The 21,564-nt window shown below is 37.5% G+C and overlaps 1 protein-coding gene across 1 annotated transcript in view; it reads right to left on the reverse strand.

Moving 5' to 3' along the window:
- Positions 1–21,564, reverse strand: part of LOC131198551 (inactive phospholipase C-like protein 2) — a 72,862-nt gene that overhangs the window by 20,798 nt on the left and 30,500 nt on the right. Inside the window, exons 2-3 of the mRNA XM_058183324.1 lie at positions 4,424–6,910; positions 1,642–1,851 (exon numbers count right to left, since the gene is read on the reverse strand). Of these exons, the coding sequence (XP_058039307.1) occupies positions 1,642–1,851; positions 4,424–6,910 (2,697 nt within the window). The remainder of the gene's footprint in view (positions 1–1,641; positions 1,852–4,423; positions 6,911–21,564) is intronic.

The following is a 21,564-nucleotide window of genomic DNA, read 5'->3' on the forward strand; positions in this document are numbered from 1 at the left end:
TAAAATAAAATTTCCCGTGGAGATGTACAGGAAAGCTGGCTAAGGAACTCTGGGAGTTTAAGTCCACAAGCCTTAAAGTTACTAAGGTTGGAGACCCATGTTTTAGATAAAAGCAGCTAAATTTAAAACTTCTTTAACTTTAAATTGCTGTCTAAAAACCCAACTCCTTAAAAAAAACCCAATTATCTATTTTTTAATAGTTTACTTATCCAATTGAGGCAGGCAGATTCAGTTGCTCACTGAGGAGATGGATTGCAGGCAGGCAGATTCAGTTGCTAGCTGATGCAATGATTGCAGAAGCTATGGCTTTATGAGCCCGAAAGGAGTAGAAATTATCGGTAAGTGAGGAGGGGGAATTGGGTGGGCATGGGTGGGGACTGTTGTAAGAGGTTGTAAAAAAGTGATTTTAAAAGCCTGTGATGATTAGGAAACTCATCTGGAATCGCCAGAGGAAAAAAAAGATTTTAAAAGCTCCTCTGACAATCCCAGCTGAAGTTGCCTCATTGCAGCCCAGAACCTCTTAAAAGAATTGTTTTAATAAGCTCTTCAGCTGAAAAGCTTGTAGAAAACATGTTTTTTAAAGGTTATGGTGATCAGGTAATTCAGCTGGATCGCCAGAGGAGCGTTTTAAAACCTTTTGTTTTTACAACCTCTTTGGCCAAGGGAACTGGTTTGGGGTGTGGCCAGCTGGGCATCGCTACCAGTTCTGCGAACTTGGCCAGATTTTTGCCAATGGTTCTCAAGAACCGGTCCGAACTGGTAGCAACCCACCACTGTTGTATATGTGTAAGAGTGTGACCTCTCTCACACACACTTTCAACTATACCTATTTTTACATGCATAATGTAGTGTCCTATTCAAAACTTAGCATCATTTTTCCAAACTATAATACGTATTTCCCCATTCTATCCCCTCCTTTTTTATATTTACAACATCCATGTGACAGAGATCAGGATAAGAAAGAAAGACTAGGCCAAGATCATCCACTGACTTACACAAGTGGTCTAGCCCTCTTCCAAAGCTAGTTGTCCTCTTCCAATAATTGCCTGCCTCATTCCCCTTGTCATTCATTAGATGCTTTCAAACATTTTGCAACAGGAAAGAATAATTTCCCATCTACCTCCCACTCTGCAAAAAGAATGCTGTGCCCAGCTGCCAATTAGGTTCTCCAAAGGAATTCTGGGTAACAAAATGGAACTCAAGAATGAGAAGAGACAAATGTGCTGTTTTTTTCTAATCTGGGAAGAAACTTCTTTTCTGGGCTTGATTTGGAGAGTTGTGCACATTTTAAACTCCCAATGAATGGTTGACAAGTATCTGGAGCTGCTCAAAAAAAGCAGTCTCACTCTCCATTCTTGTGCTAGATTAATGTTCTAAAGCAGGGGTCTCCAACCTTGGCAATTTTAAGACTTGTGGACTTCAACTCCCAGAGTTATTGGAGACCCCTGTTCTAAAGACCAGTGTTCCATGCTTGCATAGGTCTACTACAAAATGACTTCTATTACAAAGGTGAATTTGCTGTGTAGGCAAATTAGGCAAACTCAGGCCAAGTTATCGGAATAGAGCGCAATTCACCAAGAAGCAGCCAGCACTCGCTGCAGTGGCCAGGAGGATATCTGCACAATCACCAGTTGCACTCACAGTGTCATAGGCAGCAAGTACTTTTCTCAAGAGTTCAGGAACAGGCCCCTGGGTCTCCATGGAAGGATATTCTTCACCCAGGTTGAGGGTGACCGTGGGGGGATGGTCCTTCTCGCTGGGCTGAAGCCACGTGGCCAGCTTCAAGATGCATTGTTTGATGTTGGCAGCTGGTGTTAGGCCACACAGTTCTTTGAAGGAGACCAAGGCATTCTAGGGGGAAAAAAAGAGGATGAGGAAAAGAGGATGAGGAACTGAAACTGGCTTTTTACTTCGTTTCTCCCAATCTATAAAATGAAAGTACAGGTGGTCCTCAGTTAATAAATACTCATTCAGCGACTGTTCAAACTTGCAACAATGCTGAATGAGTGGTACTTACAATCTGATCGCCTCAGAGACCTGGCCATTGCAGTGACCCACGGTCACATGGATATCTACTGCGGCCTATTTAGCTAGCTTCTGACAAGCAATTTCAATGGGGAAACTGGCAGAAAGTAACAAATGGCAACCAATGATGTCCCCACTAAATGACCTGCAGTGATTCACTTAACAATGGCAACCGTATCAGAATTGCCATTGCTAAGCGTTGTAGTAACATGACACTGCACTTTGTGGCTGTGTTGGTTAGCAATAGAAATTCTGGTCCCAATTGGCATCCTTAATTGAGGACTATCTGTAGAATCAAAGGTATCAGCAGGGGCAAGAGGGAAACTACTAAGTATTCAAATAGAATTAAAGAAAGGGAGAGTTACTGAGATTCCTTTTTAATTACAGAGCAGGATCACTGATTTCAAATATGGCAAAATTTAAATCTGATACACACATTTTTATATGAACTTTCCTGTGTGTTTGTGTTTATACATGTACACGTTTGCTTGTATTTTTATTATTTAACATATTTCTATACCATAAAGAACTTAATACTAATGTCATTGATAATTATATACATTTTTATCCAATTGTTATCATGTAACAGTTTAATAATTTATCAAGTTATTTAATTTACTAGAAAAAAGTCTCATCAACTTCTCTATAGGTTTTAAAATTTCTGTGTTAATCTATAAAAAACGGGGTTTCATTTGTAGCTTGAATTCTTTTAAGTATCTGGGAATAATTATTCCCAAAAATGTTCTTTGTGGATGAAAATACATCAATATTTTAATCTCAGATGAATAAAAATCAACAAATAGTTAAAACCTAGTTATGAAAAAAAAAATGACTATTATTCAAGATTTATGTATTTACTTAGAGGTATTCCATCTGCTAAGAACTGCAAGTTATTTTAAGTAGATTGACAAGATATTTGGAATTTTTTGTATGACAAGGACAAATACATTTAATTTATGGCTACCATGTGATGATGGGGAGTGGGGTCTTAACTTTTCTGACCTTCAGCTTTATGACTGAGCATGTATTTTGATTTCAGTATCTCCATGGAACATAAATGAGGATGTTAAAAAAACTATGATGGGCAAGATTAGAAAGTTATTGTGTGACCTTTCTGATATCATAGCAGGGGCTTCCTTCTGCATTTAGCAATAGCAGTGTAGTATTTAGGGCTGTGCTAGAGGCTGCAAGACACATTTGGAAGCTATTGTGACTCAAGCATAATGCCAGTCCTTATTTGCATGACAAATTTAGACTCTGAAATCACCCTGGTTTTAAAATTGTAAATAAACCATTTATTGTTGCTTCCCAAAGTCATGAGTATTTAGGGATATGAATACTCTGGCTCAGCTTACTGACAATCAATTTTTAAATGATATGCATTATTGCAAGAGAAATCTGTATTGTTTACAGCTGCATAATGGCTGATTATTCAATTAAAAATATTTCTTGATTTCATAATTCAATCCAAACGAATTATGTCTAAGCAATATCTAAAGCTCCCAAAATAATGTTAGTAGGAAAATGTGTTTGAATGATTTGCAACATTTTAAAATAAGCAATCAAAGAATGTTACTGAGGTCAGTATTAATTATTTGCAAGTACTCTGGAATAAACAATCAGAATATCCCAAATTAGCAAATCAATGTTTTAAAGAATATTAAATATATTCCTTATGATCTTAAGACAAGATAATTCAACAAAAGATTTTCTTTCATATTTGCCAGACCCTCCAAATAATGTTTAAGAAGGTGGTTCACTGTCATTTCTGCTATATTAGGAGAATAAAATGGATGAAAGAATATTTATTCTTATGATAAGGGCTTGTCACATATTTCACCCCTGGTTTTATGTCAATAATATAATATTATAAAGAAGAGACATTTAAAAATATGCATTTTATGTGCTGGAAAGACTGATCAATATTCTTCTGTGTCATCAAGATTTAATGTGCTTTAAAATGGGCTAAGTAGCTTTTTATATGCAATATGATGTTTGTGCAAGTTTTTTTAATTTTTATTAATTTTTCTTTTTTTACATTAAAGAAACGAGAGTACTTTTTGCAAAATAAATAAATAAATCAGTTCTATATTCAAAAGATTTCCACAAAACCTCAAAAAATGTCAGTCTCCATCATCTTTATGCAGACCAAGAGAAGAGTGGTCTTGCCTTTAAGTCATTTTCCTAAAGTAAATTCATTTTTAAAATCATTTTTCGTTTTCATGTGTTTCATCTTTACCATTTTGAAATGTTTCAGAATACAAATGTGGTACAGGAAATAGATTATTAGATGGTTTTCCAGAAAAGTTCAAAATCCAGGGGGCACATTTTGCTCTTTTCCAAAATTTTGCAAACCAAACTCAGGAGCCTAAGTTATTGTATTCCACTATCTGGATACCTGCATGTTCTCCCGCAGGTCTGTTGCTTCCCGCAATGGCTGAGTAGCTGTGCGAAATACTTCATCAATGGCCTTGATTCCTGTAGCCTTAGTGGATGTGTATTCCCGCATGTGCCGTCCCTTACGCCCTGAGAGCCCTCGTCGGTGTGCTCTGCCTCCTCCCCGCCGGTTGGTGATGGCCACATGCACAAACAAAGTAGCATTGGGGAGTGGCTCACCAGCCACAGATTGAAGAGGCACATGACGATAGCCTGTCTGGAGACACTCAAAGGGGATGGTATATTGAGCAATGAACTCATCCCCAATATAATCATCATCAAGCACCATGAACCGTAGAATTGCTAGCTCAGGGAGATTAACCTGAAACTCCAGGGTCTCCTCAAAAACAGGGTTATCTCCACTCTGCAGCACAGTCTTGGTGCGTTTTTCTGCACAGTCAGCAGGAATGCCATGCATCTCAACACAGACATATGGCTCTACCACATCTCCCTTGGCTCCAGATCCTTTGGGTTTAGGCAGATTCTGACCACTAATGACTTTGAGATGAAGTAATTGGGCTGAAATGCCAGGTAAGGTGTCCTTGGTGTTTGCACTAAAGTAAGAGATCTCCTCACGCATAATTGCTGGGCGGAGCACATAGCCACAACCCCCATTCTGGCGGAACCACCCAGCATTGAGATCTATCATGAGACCAGGTGTCTGGTAGTTCATGGCCACCATCTGGCAGCCACATTTCCAGAAGTCCTGAGGGTTCATGTTGCTAGCGTCAATGCGCATTGGGCTGGGATAAACACGTGACAGGAAGCGCTTATTGTAGGCCACAAAGTCCTCTGGATCCTCATTGGCATAACGTCCAGCTTCCACCTCACTGAAAGAGCACACCTCCCAGTAACACTGGTTCCGCCGAGAAGTCTCAAAGCTTTGGAAAGACATAGTCTGGCACAGGCTTACGAGATCTGAAAGTTCACGGCACAAGATGCGTTGGGACCGGGGATGTTCTCTGTCCCGTTCAGAAAGTGGGAGGCCTAGCTCTGAGGCGTCATCATCATCAGATACATCTCCCTCACTTGATTGACAGTTTGGAAGGAGCTTCCGGCTTTTTATGAGGATGTATCCCTTGAGTGTTTCTGGAGATGGCAAATAGGTTTCATTTGGGTTTGGAGGTGTCAAGTACAGCTTATCCCCAAAAGACTTCCTCAGATACTCAGCCACGAGCCTCTGCTGGGCAACACAGCAGCGCACTGAGAGACACAGGATAAGTGGAAACTTGGAGGACTCAAAGGCATGTTCAGCAACAGCAGCCACTACCCTGGAGAAGGCCAAACGGCTTCCTGCGCCAACCACAGGCTCACCAGATGAACCATCACAAACCACAAGTTCCAAGCTACGGCAACCAGCCTTAAGGGCTGCCACATAACCTCCAATGTCTGAGGTGGAGCCTCCCCAGAAGCAACTGTCCTCAGCCAAGCATGCTCCATGTGCAGAGCTAATGAAGTAATGGGAAAGTGGCTGAGTCATGTCCTGGCACACCTTCCGGTGTTGTGGGTCAAATATGTCACAATCAGCTGAAAGGAGGTAGCGAGTGAAGCCATCAATGGCCAAGTAGCCCTTTTCCCGACCCTCCTTAGATGGTTCGTATTTGGCAATGATCTCCACACACATCTCTTCGGTTACTTCTTCCATACCCTGCTCTGCCTCTAAGAAACTCATTAGATCCCTCAGACCCATGTATTCTTTATTGCTGGAAAACTGAACCAAGAGGAAAAATACCTCAGGCCTGGTACATAGCTCACAGTATGCCTTTATGAAGATTTGGCAGTTCACCTCCTCTCCAAGTCGCTCACTGGCTGCTTTCTGGAGCTCTTTGAACTTCAACTCAATTGTTGAGGCCTTCATGCCAGGGTTGAGAGCACGAATGAGCTGCACAGCACGAGAAACTGGAATCTGACCCTCTTTTTCTAGATCTGCAATGTCAAAGACAGAATAGATCCAGGACGTGCGGGGATTTGGGTAACCTGTCTCAGGAGCCTCATCTGGAGTGTGCTTCCCATATGAGGCCAAATATCGCAGCCCCATCACCCATGCATTCACCACATCAGCAGAGCTTGCCACAAGGTCAAGAGATTCATAGTTCTCTCCATAGATTATGGAGAACGCACATTCATCTGGGAACTGGTCTGAGAGGCCATTGGAACGCAACACAGGAGTCTTTTTCCCAACTCGCACTTCCCTGACTGACTTGATTTCGATTTTGGCTTTCTCAGAGTCCTTCTTGGAAGGTTCCCAGTGCATAAAACGTAGGTCTGGGTCCAGCACAAAGAATCGGCTGTACATGCGGGAGTTAGAGCGTACTTTCTTCATCTCACAACCCTCCAGCATGAAAGAGATGCAGGCAGCCGTGCTGTTCAGCGTGCGATTGCTAGGCATGGTGCTGAAGGAGACTGTCTTCTTCTTCTGGGGCTGCATACGGCGCTGGCGGGTTCCATCCTGCAAGAATAGGAAGGAGAACAGATAAATCAGGAAATGCAATGGAGGGGTAATGCCTCTTTTTTTTTTTTTTTAAAGGGGCAAAACAATAAAAAAAAGATGAGGACGAAAGGGAGAAATGTTTGGCTTCATTCTGAATTACAGCTTCCTCTATGGCTTCCTATTATAGCAATGTTCAAGTCTTTCAAGATCTTTTTGGATCCTGAGCTTGTCAACATCCCATAAGACAAGCTCAGGATCCAAAAAGATCTTGACAGATTTGAACAATAGGCCCTATCCAACAAAATGAAATTTAATGTGGAGCAAAGCAAGGTTTTACATCTGGGCAAGAAAAACCAAAGGTAAAAGTGCAGATTAGGCGAAACCTGGCTCAAAACAGTAATTATGAGAGGGACCTTGGAATCCTAATGAACGATCACTTAAACATGAGTCAGCTGTGTACTGCAGCAGCCAAAAAAAACCCTAATACAATCCTTGGTTGTATAAACAGAGGCACAGAATCAAAATCGCGTGAAGTATTAGATACCACTTTATAAAGTCTTTGTAAAACCACAACTGGATGAATACTGCATCCAGTTTTGGTCACCATACTACAAAAAAGATATTGAGACTTTGGAAAAAGTACAAAGAGCAACTAAGATGATTAAAGGCTTGAACACTAAAACATATGAAGAAGAGTTACAGGATTTGGGTTTGACTAGTCTAGAGAAAAGAAGGACATGATAATGGTATTCCAGTCCACAAAGAGCAGGGGGTCAATTTATTTTCCAAAGCACCAGAGGGCAGGACAAGAAACAATGGGTGGAAACTAATCAAGAGAGAAGCAACCTGGAATTAAGGAGAAATTTCATAACAGTGAGAACAATTAACCAATGGAACAGCTTGCCTTCAGAAGTTGTGAGTGCTCCATCACTGGAAGTTTTTAAGAAGAGACTGGATAAGTCACTTGTCTGAAATGGTGTAGGGTTTCCTGCCTGGGCAGGGGGTTGGATTAGAAGACCTCCAAGGTCCCTTACAGCTCTATTCTGATTCTGATTCAATGTGACTTGGAAGGCCTTAAGCCAGAGTGAAGAGATGACCTCAAGGAAAACAATACAAAACATGCAAACCATCAAAAATGAATGGTTTTTTAAAAACTCCATTTGAATCTATGTTACAAATGAAGACAAAACGCTTGGCATATTTTTTTTGTTGCTTCATTCAGGTTGAAAGAACCATGGAAGAGACCCATTAGGCAGGAAAGGAGAAGCAGGTCTTTTCCCAATGTGATCATGTTTAATGTTACCTCATTAGATAAGGCCTACTCCCAAGATACAGGGGCCAAATAAAGCCCATTCCTGGTGCTAAATATACCTACATCCGACCATTCTACTCTTTCCTACCCCTCTTCCTTCCTGATGGTTCAACCGGAAGACCAGTTTGGGGGATGTGGAGTGGTGACTGGAATTGACAGAATGGAGTGGAAAATAATAGGCAGGATGGAAGAAGAAGAAGAGGAGGAGGAGGAGGAGACAGATGACAAATCTGAAGAGTTGATTTCTCAAAAAAAGATCCAGAGTTACAAATTTTACTAAGCCTTAAATCCTAAATACTATATTGTGTTGTATGCAATGCGGACAAAACCACACCAATCTTGATTTTGGATCTACTTTACTGTGAGGATTTTTTAATTCATTACTGAGTTGCTTGATATATTATTAGAGTTATACATTAAATTAATATTATTATATTATATTATTACTGGACAGCATTTTTTTTCAGTTTTGCTTCCTGAAGACCTTTTAATGACTACAATAGATCCCTTCAAATTGAATACAAATATAATTTCAGAATGTTTGTATCTCATGGGAATCTTGAGAAATATGAAATTAACTTCTAATGACTCTAATGTATTTAATCACATAATGTTTCTGACATGCTGCATGAGTTCAACAGAACTAAAAGTGTTTTGCTACTGGTTTGCATTTATATTCAATGTCTGATGAATTTTGCTGCTGTGTCCAATAAGAGCCAGCCAGCACTGATGAATAGTTCTGATATAGTTTTTCCATTGTGGCCGTGCCCTGGTAAAACCTTTCACTATGTTCATCACTGACTGCACCTATATTTTAGGAAAGAAGTCCAAATGTAAATGGAGAAAGTGAATCTTCAGTTAATGTTGCATTTCATGATTTTGTATGCTGTAAGAAGTCTGTCAACCAGCTAAGTTTGGCTGGTTTGGTGCTCTGTAGTTGCCCAGAAAGTTCTCAACATCCTTGAATGCTTTCCTGGCAATTTTCTCTGGTCCCACTAATAGATCATCAAACTGCTTGTCATTAATGAGGCATCTGATCCATGGATCAACAAAAAAGTCTTTCTTAATCTTGGCATCAGTTATTCTTGGAAACATAGGAAACAAACATTTTCGTCAGTTTGAGTTTAATATAAAACAGAGGCAAAAATATCTTTGTCAGGTCAACAAGTGATTCATGTTCCATGTTTTTCTGTCCTGGAACCACGTTTTTTTCAGAGTGACCATTTCTTTTTATTGTAATGCAACTTTTTTGCATGGCTGTCCCATTCGCTTATGTAACTTCAGTACCTGGTATATCCAAGTTGTATTCTAAGCAGCAGAGTCACTATCTTTAGACCTCCACAAACATTTCAGTTGTACTTGATTTACTGGATGTGTTTTAACAGCAGTTCCATGTCTTTGTATGTTCTTTCCCATGTAGCCAACAGGTACTGAAGGATGTACATTGCCATTGTGTAAAAATAGATGATTTATATAAAACAGTATGTGATAGGTTAAATTACAGGTTATTTTTATGATTAGCAGCCAAAAATCCGTAAGATACACCCCAAAGTGTTCAGGAAGCATAATCTTTGTTGTCCAATACTATATTATTATCATATTTTATTGTGATTTTTTTTATTGTGGTAGCTGCTTTGAACTTTTAAAAAAGAAGCCACAGGTATATTTTAATAATCATTAAACAATTTCTCCCCATGTAGCTTTGAGCTATTTGTTTGAGATATTTGTCAGAAATATCCCTGGCTGGATGTTTTGAACCCCTTTTGCCAAACTCTGCAAAGAGAGTAACAAAAAATAACAGAAATGGAAGGGGGGTTGAGGGACTTTCTTGCCATTTTTGCTATTTAAAGTTATTTAAAGACATTGTTTGCATGACATCCTAATTTTTTTTCTCCCCACTCTTCAGCCATCAGAAAAAAATAACAGCATAAAATCAACTGTCCCACTATTAATTTTTGTCTTGCCAATGTAACTGAGGTTTATTCTTATTTTAGGTTTCCAGAATGTATTAAACAGATCCTCTGGCTTAGCTGTGAGCCACTTTCCTGAACATCACCAGTTGGGGGAAACCATCCACCAATCACACTGTTGTGGTTGGCAAATAGTTTTGAGAGATAGCCAGACCTGCATGCTTTAGCATTTGTCAAAGCCAAGGACCTCTGCAAACCCATATCTCAGATAACAAGTGGGATGGGGGATGGGGAGTGATGCCTGATAAACTGGGAATGCACAGACTCCCATGGATCAGTTATTTGGAGGGTTGCTTTGAACTTGGGTTTAGTGTTAAATTAAAATTGCACACAGATAAACAAACCATAAGACAGGGGTGTTTTTTTTTTCAAATCCAGAGAAAGAATTTAACTCTCCCTCCCAATTTACCCATATAATGAATGCACTGAGTTGCCAGAGGAGAAGAACCAGAACCAAGGGACACAAGCCTATAAGCATCATCCTGAAGTGACTGATAAGTGTAGGACTCATCTCATCCCTCACACTGACTGTACCACTACAAAGTTTGGCAGATTGTACACACCATGAACTGCCAGATGCTATCAAGGGGAAAACAGTAGTTTACCTCTAGTAAAGCTAACCGGGCTTAAAGCTGCTCATATCATGGGCACATGGAAGAATAAAAATATTGCCAGAGAATGTTTATAGCATCATAAGGTAGAAGCAGGAAAGGCTTTATGCTACATTTAGCATTAATTAGGCTGGGAAATAAATTTGCCATTCATTGCCCAAATCAATCAAGTTATCTACTGAGTCATTGGATTTTGCTCCTTCATTGTGGAGACCAGATATCCTAGCAACCTGAGCCCATGACAGTCCAATGGGCTCAGAACAGGGGTGAAATGCTCCCGGTTCAGACCAGATCACATGATCCGGTAGCGATGATGGCGGGTGGTTTGGAGAACCGGTAGCAAAAATCCCTGCCCCCCCCCAGCTGAGCCACGCGATCATCAGAGGGTTTTTTTTATTTTAAAAGCAATTTTTCTTCGTCTGAAAAAATGTTTTTAAAAGTAAAAAAAAAAGCCTCTGGCAATTGCATAGTTCAGCTGGGATCGTCAGAACCCTGTCAAAGCATTTTTTCTACAACTTCTTTGGCTGAAGAGGCTGTAAAAATGCTTTTAAAAGGCTCCTCTGGCGATCCCAGCTGAGTTGCCTGATCATCAGAGGCTTTTAAAAGCATTTTTTTATTTTTAAAAGTATTTAAAAAGCATTTTAAAATGCTTTTAAAAGTTAAAAAAAAAGGTTGGCCAAACTCACCTAGTCACATTACCCTCTCCACCAAGCCACGCCCATAGAACCGGTAGTAACGAATTTTACATTTCACCCCTGACTCAGAACCTCCCCCGTGTGTGTGTGTGTGTGTGTGTGTGTGTGTGTTTATGAGTTTTTTTTCTTTTTCCTCTTCTTTTTTCCACAAATAAACTGAGCCTCTAGGAAGTGAAAATTGTAGGCGAAGCTACAGAAGCAATGATACATAAGCAATTTCCACTTTACAATCACTTTGGCTTCCCTATGAGACATATCACACACACACACACACACACACACACACACACACACACACACACACATCCCTCATAGAAATTACATTTTGTTTTATTTTATATTCTAAAGTAAAAGCTAGAGTATAACAGCAAGTCAGACAGAAATAAAATGTTGTGGAATCAACTAAATATACATTTAATAGTAAATTAAAAAGATAACTTTTTTTTTTAAACTGCCCCAAATCCAGTGGGAGACAAACTCATTCTGCAAAAGGAAAATACAACAAATCAACACATTTCAAGGACAGAGATCAGCTGTTCAAATAATTCAGTTCAAGGAATTGTGATTTAGTCACCAACTAGACCAGTCAGAGATGGATGGGTTTAAAAAAAAACAATCAACTGTTGCACTTTATACTGTGTTTGTATATATATCCTATTCAAGACAGATAGATAGATAGATAAGATATTTGCATTGATGACAAAGCTAAAGCATCATTCACATTTAAATAATAGTCTAAAATTTAGCCAGTTCAGGTTCCATATTTTCCTTTCACCCAGTTTCTTAAGGTTGTTGAGCTTGCTCCCCATTTTCCAAATTATTTTCTTTTCTGACCCACTCCAAAGATCTACAAGAAACTATTCAAATGTACAAAGGTCACAGGGAAGCACTAATCCAAACAGTGGATTTGTTTGTCTAGAGGATATCCAAGTGTCTCCTTTACCCACAATGATTACAGTCTTGCAAAGAGTTGCAATAAATATCTCAGTGCTCAGGGCTGGGATAATGGAATGTAAGAAAGAAGCAATGATTTCCAGCCATTTCAATCTGAATCTTTTGTGAGCATTCATTCCACTCACTCATTCCTTGGCCAGAAGAGATAGAGAAATCCTATTTACTTTAGAGTTAAATTGATGCTAAGAAAACATGGTTCAATCCAAGATTTACACACCCATTAAGGCAATACAGGGCTTTTGACCACCATGTCAAACTTAACTGGGCATCTTTAAAGTGGACTGCAAAAACTCTGGCCTGAAGCTCACAAAAGCTATTAACAGTCAGTGTTAACGTTGCTTTGCTAGATGGATTTATTTTATTTCTTAATTCAATTTCTAAGGCTGCCCAGTTGCAAAATGATTCAAGGCAGTTATTATTTTATGTAATGGGGGTTAGGAAAATGAAAAGACTTGGATGAGGTTAATTGGATTAGAAGGGAAAATTTTATTCTATGTTTGGTTTATGTATAACAATACCTTGTGATTGACCCGGGAAGCCGGGGGGGGGGGGAGGAAGGGGGAAAAATGTTTTTGTTTGTTAAAACTTTTTCAATTAAAAAAAAAAGGATTCAAGGCAGTATACAACTAGGAAATAATAAAACAACTATTCAAAGGGATGAAAAATACAACAATTTGCTAACATAACATCTGGATATCTGAAAATTAATGTCAAAGTTTTGACTGCTGGGCAGCATTTTCTCACTGTGTAATATCATTGTCGGTAAACTGGGAACACTTCCAAATTCAAATCAAGGGTCTGGTGATGGCTTATAAAGCCGTACATGGCCTAGGGATAGAATATTTGAGAGACTGCTTCACTCTTATTTCATCTATCCATCCCCTCAATACAGAAGGAAAAAAATGTTGCGGGTCAATATGTTCCTGATGGGATAGGAAAAAGAGTCTTTTCTATCACCTCCCCTGAGGTGAGACTGGTCCCAACTTTGCTGACCTTTTGGAAGAACCTGAAGACATGGTTTTGCCAAATAACTTTGAGATCCGGTGACATTACTAGAAACCCAGCTAAATTGCTGCCGTTTTAGGAAAATGAATGCGTTCTCCCACAGGCAGGGGTGAAATGCTACTGGTTCACACTGGTTCGGGCAAACCGGTAGTAATAAAAGCTACCGGTTTGGGCAAATTAGTAGTAAAAAAAGCCTACTGGTTCCTCTGAACTGGTATTTCCGACAATACCAGCTGTCAGAAATACCAGTTGTATCCAGTTGTAATAATCAGCTGTGCCACACAATTTATATTTGCTAGAAAGCAGAAAATCCTGCTTTTTAGCAAATCTAAATCCCGCGGCACAGCTGTTCCCCCCTCCCTGTTCTACTTACTGCAAATTGCATGTTTGGTGCACACTGCGCACGCATGCATACACAGCATGCGTTTGGTGCATGCTGTGCATGCGTGCGCAGCATGCGTTTGGCTTGCACTGCACATGCGCAGGCCGCGAACTGGTGGCAACCCATGGAGGAATTCACCACTGCCCACAGGTTACATTTTTTATTGTTTTAAGAGTTGTATTTTTCTTTTTTATTTACATTTATATCCCGCCCTTCTCCGAAGACTCAGGGCGGCTTACAGTGGCTTACAGTAAGGCAATAGTCTCATTCTATTTGTATATTTACAAAGTCAACTTATTGCCCCCACAACAATCTGGGTCCTCATTTTACCTACCTTATAAAGGATGGAAGGCTGAGTCAACCTTGGGCCTGGTGGGACTCGAGCCTGCAGTAATTGCAGACAGCTGTGTTTTAATAACAGGCTATCTTACAGCCTGAGCCACCACGGCTTTTAATAATTTAATAATTCTTGTACGGTTTTGTGAATGTTTAACTTTGAAAGACTTATGGCTATTTAATGGTTGTCTATATAAATTTAATAAACAAATACTGTGATACATCCATGCCACAGGACTTGCACAAAGGCCAACTTAATAAAGTTTTAAGTTGGCCTTAAACTGATTAAAAATGCTCTATGAATGAAGCTTTTCTTCTTCATACACACAGCATATGGAGCCAATGTTCAACTATGATTAATAAGCAAAAGGACAAAACTGGCTGCTCTCCCAGACTGATATTGGCTGCTGAGCAGGGAAATTTATTAACAGGAAAACCAGAGAGCCAGTGCTGAGGGTCACCAGAAGTAATGCCCACCTTCTTTTCTAAAGCTGCCCCCCCGCCCTCATTTTCTCAAATCACTGTGATTGCAGCCACCAAACCCACCAAACCTGTTCTAGCTGTTGGCAGCCAGACACCAGCGATGTCAATGGGGCAGAAAGCCAAGCTGATTTTTTCAGATGACATTTCACTTTGCCATCCTGGGAAAGAAACACATGAATATGTTAGTAATGGGTTCCCAGGATCAGAATGGACAGGTGAAATTTTCAGAGAAAAATGACAGATATCTCTAGAGGTGAGAAAGGCACTTTGGATCTATGTGCTAGATGTGCTAGACTGGAGAGATATAGGTTCAAAATATCCATTTAGCAATTTAGTTCACTGCAGTAAGCAATTTTCACCCAGTCTGTCTTTCTTTTCTTTTTTTTTTTTTTTATTACTTTTTTTGCAACAAACAAACAAAAAGAAAATACATTATTACACCCTTGTGCTATACATAAAAGGAAGATTTGGGTCTTCGGATATATCCTCATAATTGCCAAAATCCACGTTCTCGAGGTACAGGTACTGAAGCGTCCAATGTTCCAAGCGCAAAGTCCACAAATGGTTTCCAAATCTTCCAAAAAATATCTTCTTTATACACACCACTTCTAATTTTAATATCACATGTCATTTTATCATTTAAAGCTAATTTCCACATTTCAGAATTCCACTCTTCTATTCTAAAAATCACATCTAGTTTCCAATATCTAGCTATTATAATTCTACCTATTATAATCATAATTCTAATCAATTCTTTTTCATATTTTGTTAATTCTATTTCCTTAATTACCAACAATAATATAGTTTCCACTCTCAATGTTATTACTTTCCCCATCATTTCAAATATCATTTTCTCCAATTGTTGCCAAAACTTTTAACCTTATCACAATTATACCACATATGTTCATAAGTCCCCAATTCCATCTCACATCTCCAACATTTTTACTAATTTTTTATCCATTTGTGACAATCTTACTGAGTCAAATACCATTTCCAAACAACTTTATAATTGTGCTCTTTAATCCTTATAGATAAAGTTCTCATAATTCTACTCTTCCAATTCACATTCCAATCTGACTCTGGTATTTCAATATTAAGATCTTTTTCCCAATTTGTCCTCATCACTCTTTGTAATTTTTCATCAGAATTATAATCTTATAAACCCTACTAACGAGTCCCTTTAGCCCAATTTCATCTTTCATAATCCGAGATACTAAATATTCAAATTCAGTTTCACATCTATTTATCGAATAATTTTCCTTAGTTTTTTGTCCATTTTCTATCTGTATTTTTCAAACCAACTTAACCCTAATTTTTCAATAATTTCTTTATTCCTCCTTTCATTTCCATAACTTTTATCCAATCTCTAATAATTTCTATATTTTCCTCTTTAATCACTTCATTACGTTTTATATTATTTTTAATCGCCAAATTCCAATTGTCTCCCCAAAAGATTATATCCGAATTAAAATTTTAACAAATTTATTCCACATTTTACTTAATCCCTTTAACCAATAACTTCTACTTACACATTTTAAATTTGCTTTATCTAAAACCACCTTGATCCAAATTTCTATATCCTTAACTCTAAGTCTCTCCAATAGTTATCTTCACCTTTAAGTATTTTTACCACTATCCGGATACCATACGCACAGTAATAATTAAATAATTTGGGGATTCCTAATCCACCTTCCTTTTGATTTTGATACCACATTTTCTTCACTAATCTAGGTCTTTTGCCACCATTGCAAAATTTATCCAGTTTTTCTGATATCCTTCAATATCTTTCTCTGTCAAATTTAGTGGTAGCATCTCGAATAAAAGTTGAACTTGGGCAGCAACATCATCTTACACATTGCAATTCTACCAAACCAAGACAACTTTTAAAATTTTATATTTATCTATCTTCTTCTCAATTTCGTTAATCACCACATCATAATTAAGTTTTTCAATTCTTTAACCTTAAGTGAAAGCACTATACCCAAATATTTCAATGTGTTTTAATCCTTATCCCAAATTGCTCTTGCATATTCTCAGACTCATTACCATTACTATCCATCAATAATTCTGACTTTGACCAATTTACTTTCAATCCTGTCATTTCCTCAAATTCTATCAAATGCTTATATATCTTTTCAGATCTTTCTCTACATTTTCAAAATAATTAAAGTATCATCCATACAAATTTATCTTATACCCTTATATCCTTCTAATTCTTCATCTTTTCTATCATTTTGTCAATATTTCCATAGCCAATAAAAATAATGTTGGGGACAGGGACATCCTTGTCTCGTACCAGCTTCTAATTTTATCTCTTCAGTTAATATTCCATTCACCTTCACTCTTGCACTGCTCTTTTGGTACAATTTTGAAATAACATGTCCCATGAAATAAAATCCAAGGCATCCATTTTCCATTAGAGTCTATTCATTACAAACATATCAAATTGGCAAGGACTTGATGCAATTCGAACTCTGACCCAGATCAGGAATTACACCCAATAAAAGCAAAGACAGGCACTTCTGGTTTGACATTGTGGCAAGATAGGATCACGGGGGCTCTGTGAACTTGTGGCAAATCCTCCTCATTGGAGGGTACACCAAGGGCTAAAGTCACCCTGTAAGGGTGAAGAAGAAAGGAGGGCACCCTTCAGGTCGTGAGCGGTGGCTCTCAGCTGGACCCAGGATTCCTCCCATCCAATGTTGAAAGGAGAAGCAGCCATTAAGGGTGCTGTGAAGCTGGGGCAGCTGAAGAAAGCGAAGAATGTGCTGGAGTGGTGTAGATGAACAGTGACCGGTGGGTGAGGTGATTTTTTTTTACCTAGAACCTGACCCCCAAAAAAAAATCCTGGAAAAGAGGCTCTTTGAAATATTTGTCTAAGTGGCAAACAATTACAGAGTGAAAAATTAAAGACCCAAAAGAAAAGAACTAAAGGAGAGCGCAAAATCTTTAAAATATAGAAAGATTGGATTTCAAAATTCATTGGCAATATTTTGATAAGGCATTTTAAAATGCTGGAATTATTTGTCTGAATATTGACTATTTGCAAAAATGAAATAAATATTTATTAGATTTTGTGCAACAATGAAATTTAAGCTAAAGGCACCATCTACTAGTGAATGGAATATATACTAAACTCCTACAGCCTTGGAAAGTACTGATAAGACAAAGAAAAAGTGGAAATAAATAACACTGGAGGACTGCTGTGCTATCTACTGTTCTATATCTGTCTACTTCATGGTTATTGGAGGTTTAATTGTGAGATTATGGAAGACATCTAAAGAAAGCAACTTTTAAAATGCTAAGATCTATGACTGAACTCACAGAGTGGACTTAAGAGACATTTGGAAATCTTCTTGGATTACCTAAATGGAACTAATTGACTAACTGTGGGACACAAAGAACTATAACTATTGCATTCTGAGGAGCAATGCTAGGATTGAGCAAATGGTTTCTAAACTGGCTTTCTGAGGTCATAGACAATTGAGACTTTGGGGTGACAGACTACTGACAGGCTATTGAGCAATATTTGGACCTATCAAAATAAGACAAGATGTTGCATCAGGGGAGATGAGTGGATTTCAAAAGAAAATGTTCAACAAGGGACAATGAATAAAGATCATAAAACACAGGAAATAGAAGAAATAATAGAAAGACCAGAGGAAAAGACAGAACAGATAAATCAACAAATAAAACAAGAAGAAGAAGAAGACAATAAAGACTTATGAATCAAATAAGGGACAATATATATTAAGAGATCAAAAATGGGATTGGATAAAAGAAAGATATTTTGAAGAGAAGATAGGGGCTTGGGCAGAACCTCCAGAGGTACAGCAGCAAGATATAGAGATGGAAGAAATATTTGGGTTAAATAGGAAAGATGTAGACAGAGACAAAGACCCAAGGGAGGTGTTTGGGAGGCAAGTCAAAAACAAATAAGAATTGAAAGATGGGCAAGAGATGATGGTTAGAAAGGGAATGCTGTTTAATATAAGATTGGCTTTACTGAGAGCTAGAATAGAGGTAGAAACAAGATCAAGGGGGAATATTATTATACATATTTTATATAATATACTAAAAGTAATAGCTAGATATAAAGATTAGATGTTGAAAGATGGTATCACTATGTACGTTTAAATAATATCGTGGTTGTTATTAGAATGGCGCACAAAAACACTGAACAACTAAATAATGAAGGAACACACTCTAATACAAATCTGTATAATAACACCACAATTACAAAAGTATGATTAAGGTAACAAATATTACTAATATTACTATTATTATTTGTATTTAAATGAATGATACCCAGATCCCTCACTGTTTATATAATGATACTGATGTATATCCAATAATAATAATAATAAGCAAAAGATGGAAACATCCTCCTGAGTCACAGTCTCCAATCAATTCTCAGGACATCAGTTGGTGACTCCAAACTCCACCTTCCTCTAACTGCAGGCATCTTCTCTGTTCCCATGGGAAGGAATGCCACCTAGACATAACATTCCCAGTTAGAGAGTGCAAGCCTTTATTATTCCTTTATTAGCAAGCCTAAAGCCTCCACAATTACTTTAATAGTTTCCCATTGTACAGAATCAAAAGCTTTAAAAATATCCAATGATACTATACCAATTTTATCACCATTATATTCAGCTACATCTATAATATGTTCAAATAGAGAAAAGAACTCAATAGGTTGCCACGTAAAACAGTCAGTCCAAAACAGAATATATACTGCTGAATCTGGCTAACACTTGTCCCTCAGATAATCTGGTGATTCTGGAAGTTCAGATTTCAGATTTCAGATTTCAGATTTCAGATTTCAGATTTCAGATTTCAGATTTCAGATTTCAGATTTCAGATTTCAGATTTCAGATTTCAGATTTCAGATTTCAGATTTCAGATTTCAGATTTCAGATTTCAGATTTCAGATTTCAGATTTCAGATTTCAGATTTCAGATTTCAGATTTCAGATTTCAGATTTCAGATTTCAGATTTCAGATTTCAGATTTCAGATTTCAGATTTCAGATTTCAGATTTCAGATTTCAGATTTCAGATTTCAGATTTCAGATTTCAGATTTCAGATTTCAGATTTCAGATTTCAGATTTCAGATTTCAGATTTCAGATTTCAGATTTCAGATTTCAGATTTCAGATTTCAGATTTCAGATTTCAGATTTCAGATTTCAGATTTCAGATTTCAGATTTCAGATTTCAGATTTCAGATTTCAGATTTCAGATTTCAGATTTCAGATTTCAGATTTCAGATTTCAGATTTCAGATTTCAGATTTCAGATTTCAGATTTCAGATTTCAGATTTCAGATTTCAGATTTCAGATTTCAGATTTCAGATTTCAGATTTCAGATTTCAGATTTCAGATTTCAGATTTCAGATTTCAGATTTCAGATTTCAGATTTCAGATTTCAGATTTCAGATTTCAGATTTCAGATTTCAGATTTCAGATTTCAGATTTCAGATTTCAGATTTCAGATTTCAGATTTCAGATTTCAGATTTCAGATTTCAGATTTCAGATTTCAGATTTCAGATTTCAGATTTCAGATTTCAGATTTCAGATTTCAGATTTCAGATTTCAGATTTCAGATTTCAGATTTCAGATTTCAGATTTCAGATTTCAGATTTCAGATTTCAGATTTCAGATTTCAGATTTCAGATTTCAGATTTCAGATTTCAGATTTCAGATTTCAGATTTCAGATTTCAGATTTCAGATTTCAGATTTCAGATTTCAGATTTCAGATTTCAGATTTCAGATTTCAGATTTCAGATTTCAGATTTCAGATTTCAGATTTCAGATTTCAGATTTCAGATTTCAGATTTCAGATTTCAGATTTCAGATTTCAGATTTCAGATTTCAGATTTCAGATTTCAGATTTCAGATTTCAGATTTCAGATTTCAGATTTCAGATTTCAGATTTCAGATTTCAGATTTCAATCAATGGCAATAAGAATCGTGAAAAGCAGAAGGAGTAGGCAAGAGTATAATTTGAGAAAGAAAGAAGAAGAAGGAGAAGACAATCAAAACTTATGAATCAAATAAGGGACAATATATATTAAGAGATCAAAAATGGGATTGGATAAAAGAAAGATATTGGATAAGAAGAAGACAATAAAGACTTATGAATCAAATAAGGGACAATATATATTAAGAGATCAAAAATGGGATTGGATAAAAGAAAGATATTTTTGAAGAGAAGATAGGGGCTTGGGCAGAACCTCCAGAGGTACAGCAGCAAGAGATAGTAGAGATGGAAGAAATATTTGGGTTAAATAGGAAAGATGTAGACAGAGACAAAGACCCAAGGGAGGTGTTTGGGAGGCAAGTCAAAAAAAAACAATCAACTGTTGCACTTTATACTGTGTTTGTATATATATCCTATTCAAGACAGATAGATAGATAGATAAGATATTTGCATTGATGACAAAGCTAAAGCATCATTCACATTTAAATAATAGTCTAAAATTTAGCCAGTTCAGGTTCCATATTTTCCTTTCACCCAGTTTCTTAAGGTTGTTGAGCTTGCTCCCCATTTTCCAAATTATTTTCTTTTCTGACCCACTCCAAAGATCTACAAGAAACTATTCAAATGTACAAAGGTCACAGGGAAGCACTAATCCAAACAGTGGATTTGTTTGTCTAGAGGATATCCAAGTGTCTCCTTTACCCACAATGATTACAGTCTTGCAAAGAGTTGCAATAAATATCTCAGTGCTCAGGGCTGGGATAATGGAATGTAAGAAAGAAGCAATGATTTCCAGCCATTTCAATCTGAATCTTTTGTGAGCATTCATTCCACTCACTCATTCCTTGGCCAGAAGAGATAGAGAAATCCTATTTACTTTAGAGTTAAATTGATGCTAAGAAAACATGGTTCAATCCAAGATTTACACACCCATTAAGGC

The sequence above is a fragment of the Ahaetulla prasina genome, chromosome 4, assembly GCF_028640845.1.
Source record: "Ahaetulla prasina isolate Xishuangbanna chromosome 4, ASM2864084v1, whole genome shotgun sequence".
NCBI lineage: Eukaryota > Metazoa > Chordata > Lepidosauria > Squamata > Colubridae > Ahaetulla > Ahaetulla prasina.